Source organism: Prorops nasuta, unplaced genomic scaffold, assembly GCF_024137725.1.
Source record: "Prorops nasuta isolate Cenicafe-Biocafe unplaced genomic scaffold, Cenicafe_Pnas_1.2 PNAS00007, whole genome shotgun sequence".
NCBI lineage: Eukaryota > Metazoa > Arthropoda > Insecta > Hymenoptera > Bethylidae > Prorops > Prorops nasuta.
Window position 1 is genome coordinate 372,000 of NW_027116804.1, and position 16,324 is coordinate 388,323.

Consider the following 16,324-nt stretch of genomic DNA (forward strand, 5'->3'; position numbering starts at 1 on the left):
GTCATTATAATAATTAGGAGAAAAATAAATTTAAATTCTTGGTCAGCTTGTCTCGTAGATTTTTTATTTTCTTCATATTAAGAGTAATATATATATATATATATATATAATTTTTAGAATTTCTTTTTTATTTTTAAAATTCAAAGAAGGATACTTGTTTTTTCTTGTGAAAAATAAGAGGGGGAGGGTTATCATTGATAGGATCTGTGGCCATTATACTAATTAGAAGAAAATAGAACTTAAATTCTTGATCCATTTGTCTTATAGATTTTTAGCGACAGCGAATTTTAAAGGACTCTCGTTGTATAGCAATGGCAAAAGGCAGACTGCCAGCAGCGTATATTAGGTAGACTCCCCTTTCTGCATGTATATAGCTTACGACGTTTCGACCAAGTTCACAGGTCATGTGTATTTAATTTTTTATATTTTTTCTTCTTTATCTGAAAGTAGAAAAATTATTTTCTCTTGCGAAAAATAAGTGAGAGAAGAGTGTTATCATTGATGCGAATTGTGTCTTTATACTAATTAGAAGAAAATAGAACTTAAATTCTTGATCCATTTGTCTTATAGATTTTTAGCGCCAGCGAATTTTAAAGGACTCTCGTTGTACAGCGATAGCATAAGGCAGCCTGCCAGCAGCGTATATTAGGTAGGCTCCCCTTTCTCTTACGACGTTTCGATCAAGTTCACAGTTCAAATATATATATATATATATATTTTTTTCTTTTTCTTGTGAAAAATAAGATGGGGGGGGGGGGGTGTTAAAATTGATGCGAGTTGTGGTTATTATACAAATTAAGAGAAAATTGTGCTTATATTCTTGGTCCGTTTGTCTTCTAGATTTTTAGCGACAGCGAATTTTAAAGGACTCTCGTTGTATAGCAATGGCATAAGGCAGACTGCCAGCAGCGTATATTAGGTAGGCTCACCTTTCTCTTACGACGTTTCGATCAAGTTTACAGTTCAAATATATATTTTTTTTATCTTTAATCCAAAGGAGAAAAATTATTTTCACTTGCGAAAAATAAGATAGAGAAGTATGTTATCATTGATGCGAGTTGCAGCCATTATATAAACTAAGAGACAATTGAGGTTCAATTCTTGCTCCGCTTGTCATATTTGATTTTCAACGACAGCGAATTTTAAAGGACTCTCGTTGTACATCGATGGCAGAAGACAGTCTGCCAGAAGTGTACATTAGGTAAGCTCCTATTTCTCTTACGACATTTTGATCACGTCGACAGGTCGATTTCCCACAAATTAATAGTAATTTATATATGCATATTTTTTAGATTTTTTTCTTAAATCCTGAGGAGATCACCTTTGTTCTTTTGTAAAAAATAAGAGGGGGGTGGCTATCATTGATGCGAGTTGTGACTATTAGACGAATTAGAGGTCTACTGTTCTTCACTGCACTGCTGCACTAGCGCAATAAATGAGAAAAAGAAAAAAAAGGAGCTTAAATTCTTGGTCTGGTCGTTTCTTAAAATTTTTAGCGAGAAAGAATTTTAAAGAACTCTCTTTGTACACACCTGTATATAGCAGAAGACAAACTGGCAAAAACGCGTACTAAGTAGATTTCCCTTTCCGTATATAATTTACGACATTTCGATCAAGTCGAAAGGTGAAACATATATTTTTTTCAAAATCCAGAGTAGAAACCCTATTTTTACTTATTTAAGCTAATAGAGGAATAAGGACTAAAATTGACACAAGCCATTCAGCCATTATACAAATTAGAAGAAGCATAACCTCAAATCCTTCATCCAGTCGTCTTCTAAGATTTTTAGTAAGAACGAATTTTAAAGGACTCTCTCTCTCTCTCTCTCTCTCTCTCTCTCTCTCTCTCTCTCTCTCTCTCTCTCTCTCTCTCCTCTCTCTCTCTCTCTCTCTCTCTCTCTCTCTCTCTCTCTCTCTCTCTCTCTCTCTCTCTCTCTCTCTCTCTCTGTACACACCTATATATAGCAGAAGGCAAGCTGTAGCATCAGCATGTATTAGTTGGAACGCAGAGACGGACAGACGGAATACACCGGTCAGCCCGGTGTAAAGAGTGTGGGGGGCTCGTGACAAGCACCTGGAGGGTCACTGGGTGTCCATGGTGAACAGTCCCACATCCAGGGTGTATATACCACCAGGTGCTTGCTCCGGGCTTCTCCTGCAGCGACGCGCTACTTGTTAAATTGTTGCGGGAGTCCTCCGTACGATCCAATCAAGTCCCCCGGAAACCATCTTTCACCTCGTTTCTCGGAAACCCACGTGTATTCAATACCTGAAACCGCATTTCGCTCTTCGACCATTTTCCGCACATCAATGACCTTCACATAAATTTTACACTTTTCTATTCTCTTATTGTTACATAATTATCTAATACTCTTCGCCGAATCTCGTTCTTCGGACATTTTTCGCATCAATGACCTTCACATAAATTTTACAAATTTTTCTATTCCCTTCTTGTTACATAATTATTCAAAAACTTACACCGCACCTAGTTCTTCGGACATTTTTCTCTTCTCTTATTGTTGCATAATTATCCAAAACCTTTGCCGAGTTTCGTTCTTCGACTATTTTTCGCATGAATGACCTTCAAATAAATTGTACAACGTTTTTATTATCTTCTTATTGCGTAATTACCCAAAAACTGTACCAAATTTCGTTCTTCGGACATTTTTCGCATCAATGACCTTCAAACAAATTTTACACGTTTTTATTCTCTTCTTGTTGCGTAATTATCCAAAAGATTACCAAATTTCGTTCTTCGACTATTTTTCACATGAATGACCTTCAAATAAATTTTACACTTTTCTATTCTCTTCTTGTTACATAATTATCCAAAAACTTACACCGGATCTCACTTTTTAGCCATTTTTGCACATCAAAGATCTTGTTATAAATTTTACACTTTTCTATTTTCTTATTCTGTTACATAATTATTCAAAAGTTTATTGACCAACGCAACGATGTAAAAGCGGAATCTGCGGAAAAGAGGACCAAGTGGACGACGAAAAATTAGACAAGCCTTGAAGAAACGCACACAGCTTTCCTTTTCTTTTTTCTACACGGTCAAGTTGTACGTGTGACCTCTGTGCTCCTTTCAACATATATATATCTGTCTCGTGTATTAGCGAGTGGATCCTAGGCGAGGAGACACCTATATAATACCGAAGGCTGAGTGTAAGGGTAACGGACACCGTAAATGACCCGTGAACGCAGCTGCAACCATCCACTTCTTTCCTTATATGTGTATATATATATATATATATATATATATTAAGAAACACACCAAGTCGACCTTTAAAACTTTACAGAATCATTTTAAGAAAACTGTCAGATTTTTCTCTTTATACAATATCATCATAGGGTGTAGTTTCTTTTTCTAGTTACATTTATAAACACTAGTTTCATTTTTTTCATAATTTTTGCGAGACTCTTCTACAAAAGCAATATGGCGAATTCTTACAAATTGCAGAGCCACGCTACTTCCGGTTTAGAAGAGTTCGAGTATCGGAGGAGAGGGGGGAATTTGTGCTCGTGTCGATCATTTATAACCATGTCAAGAGATCTCCCGATCGAGCCTACCCCGGGGAACAAGTAGGACAACCCAGAAGGGGGTTAGATCACGTTGGGTGACAACGACAAAACTCGAAACGACATCGTCGGACTTGGCTTCCGGCCATTTCCCGGCTATTGATCCACAAAGCGTTACGACCAAGCTGCCCTACGTGCAATTATAGTTGTACCGGGTCTTATATAGTATATATGTATGTGTGTGTATATGTGTAAGCGTGGTCAGTACGCGCTTTACTCAAATTATCACTGTGGTACCACAACAGATTCATCCTAGTCAATAGATGACCCATCTCATGGGATCCGACTACCTACAACGTGTTCCATTCACGTAGATCCTTGTACCCTTCTCAGAATTCTACCCTTAAAGTACAACTGTTCCAATCATGGATAGAAATGTGTAAATTCGTTAAAACAATCTAATTGTTTCATTGTCCAATTTTTCAAAATCTGTAATAAACATACTCCAAGTCTAGTCAGTTTTATACTTCTCAGCTATTCCATGTTTCATTTCTTTCATTGAATTTCATCATCTTAACATATCTCATAATTCTATCCCTAAAATACAACTGTTCTGATCATGCATGGAAACAAAAATTTCCTTAAAGCAATCTATTTGCTTCATCAGATTCTCAAATAGATTTTTTTAAAGCTTTCCTAACAAGCATACTCCAACGCTAGTCAATTTTATATTTTTCAGCCACTCTATGCTTCATTTCTTTGATTGAATTTCACACGTCGATTCCAATATACCAACTGCATCTTGGATTATTCGCTCATTGCGAATGGCTTTGTTTTGGTCGATGCAGTGCCAAGTTGCGCCAAGTAAAGTACACCGTACGATTGGTCAATTTTAAGAAGCGCCGACTAATCGACCAATCATATCGAGTGTTTTACTTGACGCAACTTAGCACTGTATTATCGACTAAAAAAACATAGCCAATGTAAGCTGACGAGATCTCTCACGTACAACTCTGCATTATTATACATGTATAGCACACAGTGCGTTGACACGTATGCGTTGAATCGATAATCGAGAATTGGTCTGCCTAAGGCCTTCTAAGCTCGCTCTCTTGTCTCTTTTTAGCAAAGACCAGCAAATGCTGCACAACAGTAGACGTAAAATACAATTTGCCGCAAGAAAACATCCGTTTGCCTAGGCTTTTCTATTATTTTAAACCTCCCCCTTCGCTCTTCAGGATTAATCTCTAAAATTTTTAGGCGCATCAACCAAATTACAAAAAAAAACATTTCTTTCTCTTTATTACATTTCTCTTAGTAGGAGAAACATTTGATCAGTTTCTCTTTGAGTTTTTAAACAACGATAAAACAAATAGAAAATGCATAAATACAAATTTACTTTATACGAGACTAATAGGCGCTATTTTAATAGCAATTGCAAAAATGATTTTACAATAATCCCTGAATGCATTTTAAAACAATCAAGAGAGAGCTTTCTAATATACTACAATAGTAGCCATGCTTACAGCAGAATGTAATTAGCATCGTTAAGCTAACAGTTAATTGCTTTTTGTAACGCCAAATAGCGTCACAAAAATATTGCATTCCCTTTATCGATATTATAAAGATCAATGGTATATCGTGGGAATATCCCAAATCAATAGAGCGATCTTCGATCATTTTAAGATGATTATCTTCTGGAATATCGTCCAGCCTGGAAACATCCGATGTGACAGCCCATTTTCACAATTTCCTTCGCGTGGGTTCCTCGGAATCCAACATCGGCTGTCCCCGGGACTTTTATTCAAAAAAGTCAGCAACTTCCGCCAATTCCCTGGCTCTTGCTTGCTGATGGGCCCAGCGTTCCTCTGCAAGCTTATCGCTTAAGCCCCATTTGTCGTGATAGACTCGTTGTCCACATGTAGGGCATTTCTTACCTCCTATAATTGTTGATGAAACATTTGATTATAAATCATGAGAGCTGAGCCTTCTCCAATTTTAATAATTATGAGAGCTCACCATGGAAAGGGGGAGTTTTCATAAAAGTTATAAGACAATGCAAATGAAAGAGATGTCCACAATAAAGCCTTTCGACGTGTAAATCTTCCATTTCGTTTACTATTACCTCTTCTGGATTCAAAGGTAGGCATAGAATTCTGCATAGTTGACAATTCTCTTGTGGTAAAGTTTTGGCGGTTCTGAAAAAACATTTTTCAATTATTAGACCTTTTTAGGCATACATTTTTTTAGAATAATAATTACTGGCACTTTTTACAACCGTTCTGGACCACTTGTCATTATTGAAGAAACGAAGAAACTCTTCGTTATTATTTTATCAACATTTAACACTAGTGCTTTTACCGAAATTTAATTAGGAGTTACCGAGCTCAATTTAATAAATTTATTTTGATAAAAACGTGTTGGTAGTCATCAGTTGAATCGTAAAATACATCGTACAAACACAGCAATTTTCAAGAAAACACTAAATCATCGTAAAATTGATGTATTCGATTTTGTTCAAAACTACTTGGCTTATATGATGAATTTTAAACATTTAATCGATAATCGTCAATAACACGCGTTTTCGTCAAAATGAATTTATTCCATTTTCCTCCAAAATTCCTCAAAAATTTAGTATTCTATATATAGAAATACATTGATTAGCATGAATAAATCAAACATTTAGTTTTCGCAAAACATCCATAATTTTTTAAATAAACACACTAAGAACCATTGTTTCACCTGAAAACTATTGAGGCGAAGCAGTTTGAGAATAAAATAGAGTAAATGCTAGGAAAAGATATTTCTCTGTTCTCTACTTTTTACAATATCTTTTGTAACAATGATAGTTCCAACCAAAATGTGTCCTCACCTATTTTAGCTTTGAAAAATTTAGCAAGATTATTGCAGTGTCAATAAACATCATGTCAAAGTCTCAAGATTATGAGCAATTTCTGACGAGTAAAAGGAAAATAATGGAAGCAGTGAAAAAATGTTGTCGTCAAACGATACGATTCCGTTAAAACTGTTCAATTTCGCTCTAATCGAAATTTCAAGCGAGGTCGTTTTAATCCCTGGGTGCCAGACAATCATTGATCACTCCATTAAATGATTTAAAAGATTTTTGAAATCTTTTGCCCACCTTATTAAAAATGAAGCTACTACTTTTAATGATGGGGATGGTACAAATGGTATATTGTGCTTCTTCAATGCAGGCTCTATGCATTTTCTGCTTAATTCTTTTCCTTGACCTAATAAGTAGCGTGTGAATAGCGGTGGTAAATTTGTATCTGCTTCTCCCAAACTAATTTCAAAATAATACATTTAATTATGATAAATTCTTAATAGTCAAAATGCAAACAAAACATTTGTTAAGTTAAATGGCTCACATCACTGCGCTATCTGGATAGTTATCTGGAATGGCAAGTCTGACTTTAAAATAATATAGACCTTGATTCACTTTTAAATTAATAGCCGAAGTTTTCTGGCGCAATTTCAACTCATCTCCTTCTTGTAAAATCTTCTTCAATTCAGTGATCTCGTCATAGCAACAAATTAATGGATTTTCATCAACAAAACTTCTAATAAATTTAAGGATTGGCAATACCTGCAGCAAATCATAACAAATCTTAGAATATAATAGTCAATTTGAAATATTTATCTTAAAAGAATATGACTATTATTTTACTTGTGCTTTGCCCAAGAGTTTTCTACATTCTTTTTCACAGACTTCTGACAAACCATCCAATAACTTAACTGATAAGGTCTTGCTTTTTAGTTCGAGCAAAAGCGGAGTGGTAGGATAGCTGTCAGGAAACTGAATGCAGACAATCACTTTCTTAAACGTGGTCTTCCTGAAGCAAATTTAAAGAATCAAGAGTATATAACACAGCCTAGTAATTGTTTCCTGTTAAGTAATGAAATATTAAATTTGCAGAAAATTACGTTATTTCCACTCGGACCATAGTGCGCACACAAGAGACAAGACGGCTTCCTTCAACGACATTTCGACAAAGCTTTGATACTTCTTGTAATTCATCATCAATAAATCCCATGGACAAGTTCTAATTAATTTATTATTCCGATTGTCGTCTAAGTGAAACTATATTAGTTCTTTAGCAAATAATATTTCAATAAATATATCGTTCAATAACGATATATTTATAAAGGATAAATCATCCTAACCTTTTAACCAGTTCCACCCGAAGAGGCTTAAATAATCCTCTTTTGATAAGATATAAATCGTTCCAATTAACTCGAAGACTTTTTTCTGAAAATGTTCTGTATTGTAAATACCGAGATACTCGTAAAAATGTGGTTTAAATATTGCACATAATTTAAATTACACCTAGGTTAAATGTTAAATGCCAGTCTTCAACTGACGACGGCCTGTGTGACAGTTGTGTGAGTTGTGACACACTATGGTCTGTGTGTGTCCTAAGGAGTATGTAAACAAGATGATTTTGTCATCTTCAGATAATAAATTTTTATAAAATGAACGAAAAAATACAAAGACTGATTTTTTAAGTTTTAAGAGAGATAAGCTCATTAATTTTGTATTCTAGTTATTCTACGCTCCAATTAGTTACAACGTTACAACTATTGAAGTGTGCACAGTCTAGCTTACGCAAATTGTATAAATAAAATATCACGATAAATACCGATTATCTTGTATTTTATAAACTTTCTTTATTCCAGATAATGTCTAATTGTGAACTTTAATCAAAATTACATCAAAATAATTAAATATGTTGTAAAATCTACAAAAACATGATTATAATGCTGCTTTGTTGACACAATAAGATGATATTTTAGCATATAAATATATAAATTGCAAGGTGAAATAAAATGTTCGAAAAATCAGAAATGACAGCCAGCTTTGTAAGTTTGTAACTCCAAATGTTTCACCGGCCTTCCATGGCCTCCTGGGGGAGGGTTGGAGGGAGGGGAGGGGGTGACACTTTATAGGCGAAGTTGGCGTTATAGTTCCTCAAAAAATCTCAGAGTTCCTAGGTGGCGCTACTTGACGACGCCGGTGCCGGACAACGACTATGAATACCGGCCGTACTGTCGGTAAAGCACGCGTGAGCGGGATCCCTCAAGCCCTCTGTAGCCAACATTACGGAACGAAAAACGAGGGAGAATTGTCCAGCGCTATTTTTCAACCGATTTCAATTTTTTTGAGCTTGTTGGAATCGTTAGGACTCGCACTTTGTCATAAGTAAAGCCGTATTTTCCAAAAAACGTAAAAAAAATAAAATTGTTTAAAAATTCGCATTAATATTATTTAAACGCAAAACAAATCGAAAAATCGGGCTTCTTTATGACGAGGTGCCAGACCTAACGATTCCAACAAGCCCAAAAACATTGAAATCGATTGAGAAATAGAGCCGTACCATTGTCCCGTGTTTTTGAGGTGGACGAAAAGCAAAAATTTTTAGGAAGAAAGCCAAGCTTCCACCACTCTCGCGGCTCACGCTAACGTGTTCCCCCACTCCAGCATCGAAACTTACTGCGAAGCTTTCCTCATATTTACGCTATTCCCCTATCTGTAGCTATACACATATAAATACCGCTAAAATAATATTAAGAACATTTCATTTCACCGATATAATGAAATTGCTGAAAATGCAATTATCATTTTGAAATAAAATTGTAGAAAAGGAGATTTCATAATGTTTGAAATATAAAGCATACGGCGAAACGCGGTACAATAGTTCAGTTGTATTTTTCAACAGAATTTGATGAGACTAGTAATAATTAAAGCCATTCTTCATGTAGATTGTCCTAAAGAGCTCGCATTTTCGATAAAGCTTATAGTTTTTCAGCTATGAACGTTTGAAGTTGCACGGCGCACAAATACATATTTCTTCTCTCGCGTAGATCAGCTGTTGCGCACGTCCATCTTCAATCATTCATAACTGGAAAACTATAGGATATATCGAAAATGCGAGCTCTTTAGGACAATCTACATGAAGAATGGCTTTAATTATTACTAGTCTCATCAAATTCTGTTGAAAAATACGACTGTACCATTGTCCCGCGTTTCGCCGTATGCCCTATATTTCTAGCATTACGAAATCTCCTTTTCTACAGTTTTATTTCAAAATGATAATTGCATTTTCAGCAATTTCATTATATCGGTGAAATGAAATGTTCTCAACATTATTTTAGCGGTATTTATATGTGTATAGCTACAGATAGGGGAATAGCGTAAATATGAGGAAAGCTTCGCAGTAAGTTTCGATGCTGGAGTGGGGGAACACGTTAGCGTGAGCCGCGAGAGGGGTGGAACTGCCAAGCCAAGCTTTGAGAAAAAATACGACGTGTTTATTGTAATTATAATATTTTTTAAACTGTTTTTTAAATCCAGGACACTTAACGTCTTCCAGAAGATCTTGACACAGGATAACTCCTCTCAAATGTAGGACAATCGACAACCCCCCTAACAATAATGATGATTTACTTACTGAAAAAAGGGACTTTAGTTATTTTTCTAATGATATTACAATGCATAAATATTTTTGTAATAGCTGATGGTAGGAGCAGCCTATATTAGCAAATAACACTGAACTTATCAATTTTTACCAAGATGCATTTATTTTTAGATTTTCAAAATACTTTAAGCCATTTAAAAGCACAAGCTATACCAACCATACAAGAGGAAGCTGCGAAGGGTGTTGCAGAGAGGCTGCTAGGTCAGGATGGTGACCTATTCTCTTTCTCCATTGATCCAAGCATAGGTCCCAGTGATAAAGATACTTTTCAGGTATTGATTTCAATTGTGGCTTTTTAACATAAGCAATACCTTTGAAATTGTCCTGTTTTAGATAAATAAATTGGCTTCAGGTATAATTAGCATTATTGCTACATCAGGTGTCGCTGCAACATGGGGATTACATTTTTATTTAAAACATTACTGCAATGCACATGTCTCTTGGGAAGGAATCCAGATTCGACTAAATTATGATTCATTGCCAGATGTGAATATCACTGTTACATCTAATGATAGGTTTTTAATTTGCTCATCTATTTTAATTATTCAATACAGATTATAATATTGAATGTTCCATAATTGTTTCACAGATTTAGATACTATCAAAATGTTTGTACAGTGGGATATAGCTCAGTTTGGTGGCAATGGGATCAGTGGCAAAAGAATATCGACTGGATGGCCTTGAATGGTATTAATCTGGCACTTGCTTTTACTGCTCAGGAGGCTATATGGACAGAAGTTTATTCTGAGCTAAATTTAACGAAAAGTGAAATTGATGAACATCTTGGAGGACCAGCATTTTTGCCTTGGTAAAATAATATTTGTTATTTGTGTAATTTTCAATAACAGTTTTCAATATGTGATAGGTGCACAATTTTTTTGCAATAGGATAAGAATGGGGAATATTCGTGGCTGGGCAGGTCCACTGTCTGCAAATTGGAATGAGCAATCAATCATTCTTCAAAAGAAAATTCTGAAAATGATGAGGGACCTTGGAATAATACCAGTATTACCAGCATTTGCTGGACTCGTGCCAAGGGCTTTCTCAAGGCTATACCCCAATGCTAGAATGTCTAGAATCGGTACATGGAATGATTTTGAAGATAAATACTGCTGGTAAATAAATTATTGTAAGCTAGACTATTTAAGTTTATACGAAATGAACGGGAATTTATACTAATTGATCAAAGTTTGTTCTAGCCCATATTTGATTGAACCAACAGATCCTTTATTCCTGGTTGTGGGACAAAAATTTTTAACAAAAGTAATTTAAACATTGTTTCGATGGATTATAGGTATTATTATATATAGGAATCAGTAACATAATCATTTAAATTTACAGTACATTGAAAAATTTGGAACAGATCATATTTATAGCTGTGATACATTTAACGAAAATCTTCCTACTAATAGTAGCTTAGAATATCTAAGAAATGTTGGTGCTTCCATACATTCTACTATGAAGACTGTCGATCCTTCGGCTATATGGTATACAAATAGAGCAGTATATCAGATTAAAGCTGACTGAATTTATATCTTTGTCTAATTTATTTGATTTAAGGTTAATGCAAGGCTGGTTATTTTATCACGATTTGCCTTTCTGGACTAAGTCAAGAGTAAAAGCTTTTGTAACATCAGTTCCCATAGTAAGTGGCAATGTTATCCCCATTAAACGTTTCCTCTAAAAGTTAACACATTAAAGTTTTTTTACAGGGACGCATGATATTGCTGGATCTCCAATCCGAACAATTCCCACAATACGAAAGACTGAGTTCTTACTATGGTCAACCATTTATCTGGTGCATGCTTCATAACTTTGGTGGTGTTCTAGGCATGTTTGGTTCCTCTAGCATAATTAACGAGGTATCCTAGCAATATATATTGCAAATTTTAACGCCTTATGGCACCATAAGATTAATAATTAATTCTTTACCTTATTTCTTTATTATATATTCTTTTTTTAACAGAGAGTTTTTGAAGCTAGAAATATGAATGGAAGTACTATGATAGGAACTGGATTAACTCCAGAAGGCATTAATCAAAATTATGTCATCTATGACCTAATGAACGAAATGGCATATCGAAAATCACCTATGGATCTTCCTACTTGGTAAAGTGAAAAAATGATCAATGCATATATCGCATGTAGTATGTGTATTGTATATAACTTTGATAAAACCAACAACATTTTTCAAAGGTTTGAAACTTATGCATTAAGAAGATACGGGTATTACGACGAGAACTCTGCAAAAGCTTGGAAAAGTCTAGGATCAACGATATATAATTTTACTGGTACTGAGAGAATCAGAGGACACTACGTCGTTACAAGGCGGCCGAGCTTAAAAATAAGCACATGGGTAGATGTTTTTAATCATTATTATGACCTGTGGAAATGTAAAATTTAATTTATTTTTAGACTTGGTACGATCGGCAAGTGTTAACCGAGATATGGGCAATGTTATTAGCCGCTTCCGGTATTCACGGAAATAGCTCTCTGTACCAATATGACATCACCGATGTAACCAGACAAGCTCTTCAGTCAACGGCTGATGTAATTTATACACGAATTCTGAGTGCCTGTAATACCAAGGATATTCCTTCTTTAGAGTAAGCAAAGCTTTCGGCATGCCATCCAATAAATCATATTTTGCGTGCGCATATCTTGACTTTAAGTGTAATGACACAGTTGTTTCACACTTCCAGAAGCAATTCAAAGCTACTTTTAGAGATTTTCGATGATCTCGAGGAAATTTTAGCTTCGGAAAAGCATTTTTTGTTGGGCAGCTGGCTGAGAGATGCCAAGGCTATGGCAAGTGACGCATTTGAGAGGGAAAATTATGAATACAATGCTAGAAATCAAATTACTCTCTGGGGTCCAAATGGTGAAATTCGAGATTATGCCAATAAACAGTGGTCAGGAGTTATAATAGATTATTTTAAACCCAGATGGATATTATTTCTAGAAGCATTGCACGTCTCCGTGAAAAAAAATATTCTACTCAACATGACTGAAATTTCTCAAAGAATATTTACCAAAGTCGAACAGCCATTTACATTTTCTCGTAAAATTTATCCTGAAGAACCAATTGGTACGTATAAATTAAATTATTCTTGCATACATATATATATATATATATATATATATATATAGAGAGAGAGAGAGAGAGAGAGAAATCCTAAAATTAAATTTTTCCAGGGGATAGCATTGAAATTGCCAAAAGAATATTCACCAAATGGCAATTGGTTATTTAATATAACAAACCTATATATTTACATATAACCAAAGACGAAATAATTATAATAATGTACCAGGTGATACTATCAACATCAGCTTTGTATTATAGCTGTTTCTATAGTAAATTAATACCATTTATAACTTTCTTTGATGAATATAAGCTAGGAACTATAGCAATTAATACAAAGAAAGTCTTATTTTTAGATAAAATGCCTTCAGTTTTCCAAATTTATTCACTGCATAGTTTATTACATTATTTATACAAAACAGACAAATCCATATAATTCTTTCTAGATATAATATATTTAATAATAAGGGTTTTACTAAAAGTGAAAATCACTTTTTTTAAATAGAACGTAAAAATTATGAGAGTGACAAAATTTTAAATAACTAATTTCAGATCTTTGTGTAGTTACACATATATGAAGATGAAATTATTTGCTCCAAACAATGGTTACAAAATTATGAACAAAAGGTAAAATATTTTGACTAATCAATGATTTAATACAGATGAAGCTTACAGCTAACTTCTACAATTTTAAGTTAGGGTTGTGTGAGTTCTTAGCTCTCGTTGTACACGCAGGAATGTCGTCCATACCAAGGACCTACTTCGGGTACTAGAATTCGTGTGCAGTATTCCTCGTGGTAAATAATACAGTTGACCTTCTTTCAACTTTAGTTTCTAGAGAAGAAAATGATTTAAATTAATCTTTTTAGTAATACAGTGGGTTTATGTAAATAAATTATTATCTTTTATATGCGTTTATAGTTTCATCGTTATAAGTATGGCGTTATATTACTTTAAACATTCTGCAATTTTTCGTTTGGCGCTTATAGCTGATATCCTAGGTTGTTTTAAGTTACCTAATAATGCGTTTTCGCTCGACATAATAGCACCTTCAATATTGGTCTGGTTAAAAATAAAGCCAAAATTACTTTTAAAGTATATAATAATAATAGGACATAATTATAATTTTTAATGCAATAATTTTACTATCTAAGGATGAGGTATATCAAGCTCTACAATAATTTAATAAATATATATACTAGAAGAAGTTACTAGGCAAGATCTGGTTTCAGTCAACTTCACTGCTCCCCCGCACTCCGCAGTGCTCAGCAAAATGTGCTGACCACACGGATATGGCCTAAAGTAGTGTGAGTAGCCTCTACCTACCTTCTCCTCTTGACTGACGCAGTAGCCCCTTCACACTCATAGGGGCTTACGGCTTTGTGTACTTGCCCTTCCTGTTCAACAGTTTCTGTTGCAAAAAAGGCCATTTTTGGCAACTCTGTATGCTTTGCGTTTGACTTTTACTAAATTAATTGTTTATTGACTTGTACTGTCGGTAAAGCACGCGTGAGTGGGCTTTTTTTTTAGGTTAGATCCGGATCACGGATCAAACTTTTCGCAGAATTACAACTTACAAAAAAATATCCCATACAACCCTAGATTAACCCGGATCTAGTGACGAGGCTTCCGCGAGTGACGGATCCAGGGGTAGAGGATGGACGGATCCGGATCTGAATCAGTGTAAAAAGTTAGGGACAACTCAGACAGACTAGCCAGACCACCTCGGATGTTTTCCACTTAAAGCCCAAAACCATAATAATGTTATAGTATACACTGTTCAAAACTGAATCATGTACAGGTATAGTTTCTGCTTCCCTATACTATCTTGTAGCAAAAATGCTTCTCGCAAAATTGATTCATGTCCATCTCAACTCCTCTATACTATCTTATAGCAAAAATTTAAAGACAACAGCGTCAACAGCAGACGAAACGCGACATCGACAAATATGAAGATGACGTTTTAGACGTATAGTAAAAGTATTATCCAGAAAGCATATTATTTATGTTGGAAATGTAGGGATGTCGAAAAATGGAATGGAAAATAATGCAAATATGGTGCATATATATAATATTATTTATCAAGTATAAAAGGGAAGAGATCGGATGCAATTTTCAGCCTATAAAGAGGAAAAAGCATCAGATAAGTATCGGGAGCAGCAAGTCAGAAGAAAGATTAATTTAACAAAGCAAAATATTCTTTAATCTTTCTTTTGATTTACTGCTCCCGATGCTTATCTGATGCTTTTTCCTCTTTATAGGCTGAAAATTACATCCGATCTCTTCCTTTTTATACTTGATAAATAATATTATATATATGCACCATATTTGCATTATTTTCCATTCCATTTTTCGACATCCCTACATTTCCAACATAAATAATATGCTTTCTGGATAATACTTTTACTACGTCCAAAACGTCATCTTCATATTTGTCGATGTCGCGTTTCGTCTGCTGTTGTCATTAAATTTTTGCTATAAGATAGTATAGAGTAGTTGAGATGGACATGAATCAATTTTGCGAGAAGCATTTTTGCTACAAGATAGTATAGGGAAGCAGAAACTATACCTGTACATGATTCAATTTTGAACAGTGTACATGTGTGATACGTATTACTATATATTATGAGCGTTGCGGGCCTTTAGTGGAACGTATGTACCCCTCGTGCTCATTTCTTTGAAGATGAGATATTTTATTTTAAATAAATAGAGAAGAAGGCAAGATAAAATTTTCAGATGAGTAATTTATTATACTAATAAAATATTAAACGAATCTTATAAATGGAAAAAAAATACTTTGTGTTAATTTAATTTCATTAAAGGCAACTAATAAGCTTTAACAGATAATAAATATTCTAATAGAGAGCTTGCAGTGAAAATATTACAAAATTAATGATAATAATTGATATAGTGGGGCTTTTCTTAAAAAACTGAATTAGGTAAATATAATATATGTATATATGGCTTCTGAAATGAATTTCTTATAAACATATAATATTTAAGTTTGTAGATGGACTATAATAAGGAGGGTGCCCGAAAGATTTTGGATATCCAGCTGAAACTTTCTGCGATGAATTAATTCCATTCAAAATCAAAGGCTTCAATACAATTTTGTTATAATTACTTATGAATATTATATATATATATATATATATATATATAAGTAAGATACAGCAGAGAAAACTCTGCTCTATCTTAGGTGAATTTTTGAAGTTATTTA

At 34.3% G+C, this 16,324-nt stretch overlaps 2 protein-coding genes across 13 annotated transcripts; one reads left to right on the forward strand and one right to left on the reverse strand.

The window, feature by feature from the left end:
• Nucleotides 1–4,809: 4,809 nt before the first annotated feature.
• Nucleotides 4,810–8,419, reverse strand: LOC136774780 (uncharacterized). Of its 4 annotated transcripts, none has more exons than XM_066729240.1 (8): nucleotides 7,874–8,419; nucleotides 7,711–7,795; nucleotides 7,471–7,617; nucleotides 7,214–7,379; nucleotides 6,915–7,132; nucleotides 6,668–6,829; nucleotides 5,545–5,723; nucleotides 4,810–5,465 (listed from the first exon to the last, which is right to left on the reverse strand). In XM_066729240.1, the coding sequence occupies exons 3-8, from the start codon at nucleotides 7,578–7,580 to the stop codon at nucleotides 5,326–5,328; spliced, it is 975 nt and encodes a 324-aa protein (XP_066585337.1). In that variant the 5' UTR covers nucleotides 7,581–7,617; nucleotides 7,711–7,795; nucleotides 7,874–8,419; the 3' UTR covers nucleotides 4,810–5,325. The 4 variants fall into 4 exon arrangements, with proteins under 4 accessions (XP_066585337.1, XP_066585338.1, XP_066585336.1 ...); XM_066729241.1 differs by having other exon boundaries at nucleotides 7,471–7,638; XM_066729239.1 differs by having other exon boundaries at nucleotides 7,711–8,419.
• A 1,229-nt stretch (nucleotides 8,420–9,648) lies between these two features.
• On the forward strand, nucleotides 9,649–14,223 carry Naglu (N-acetyl-alpha-glucosaminidase). Of its 9 annotated transcripts, none has more exons than XR_010822846.1 (16): nucleotides 9,770–10,064; nucleotides 10,134–10,294; nucleotides 10,356–10,537; nucleotides 10,612–10,830; nucleotides 10,910–11,137; nucleotides 11,222–11,285; nucleotides 11,364–11,509; nucleotides 11,583–11,667; nucleotides 11,735–11,884; nucleotides 11,989–12,131; nucleotides 12,219–12,378; nucleotides 12,438–12,628; nucleotides 12,725–13,110; nucleotides 13,218–13,333; nucleotides 13,657–13,731; nucleotides 13,800–14,223. XR_010822846.1 is itself a non-coding variant. In XM_066729211.1 (15 exons), exons 2-15 carry the CDS (start codon nucleotides 9,980–9,982, stop codon nucleotides 13,271–13,273), a joined length of 2,256 nt encoding a protein of 751 aa, XP_066585308.1. In that variant the 5' UTR covers nucleotides 9,649–9,761; nucleotides 9,899–9,979; the 3' UTR covers nucleotides 13,274–14,223. The 9 variants fall into 9 exon arrangements, 4 of the variants coding, with proteins under 4 accessions (XP_066585308.1, XP_066585309.1, XP_066585310.1 ...); XR_010822847.1 differs by having other exon boundaries at nucleotides 13,804–14,223; XM_066729211.1 differs by adding an exon at nucleotides 9,649–9,761 and having other exon boundaries at nucleotides 9,899–10,064; nucleotides 13,218–14,223.
• The last annotated feature ends 2,101 nt before the right edge of the window (nucleotides 14,224–16,324 follow it).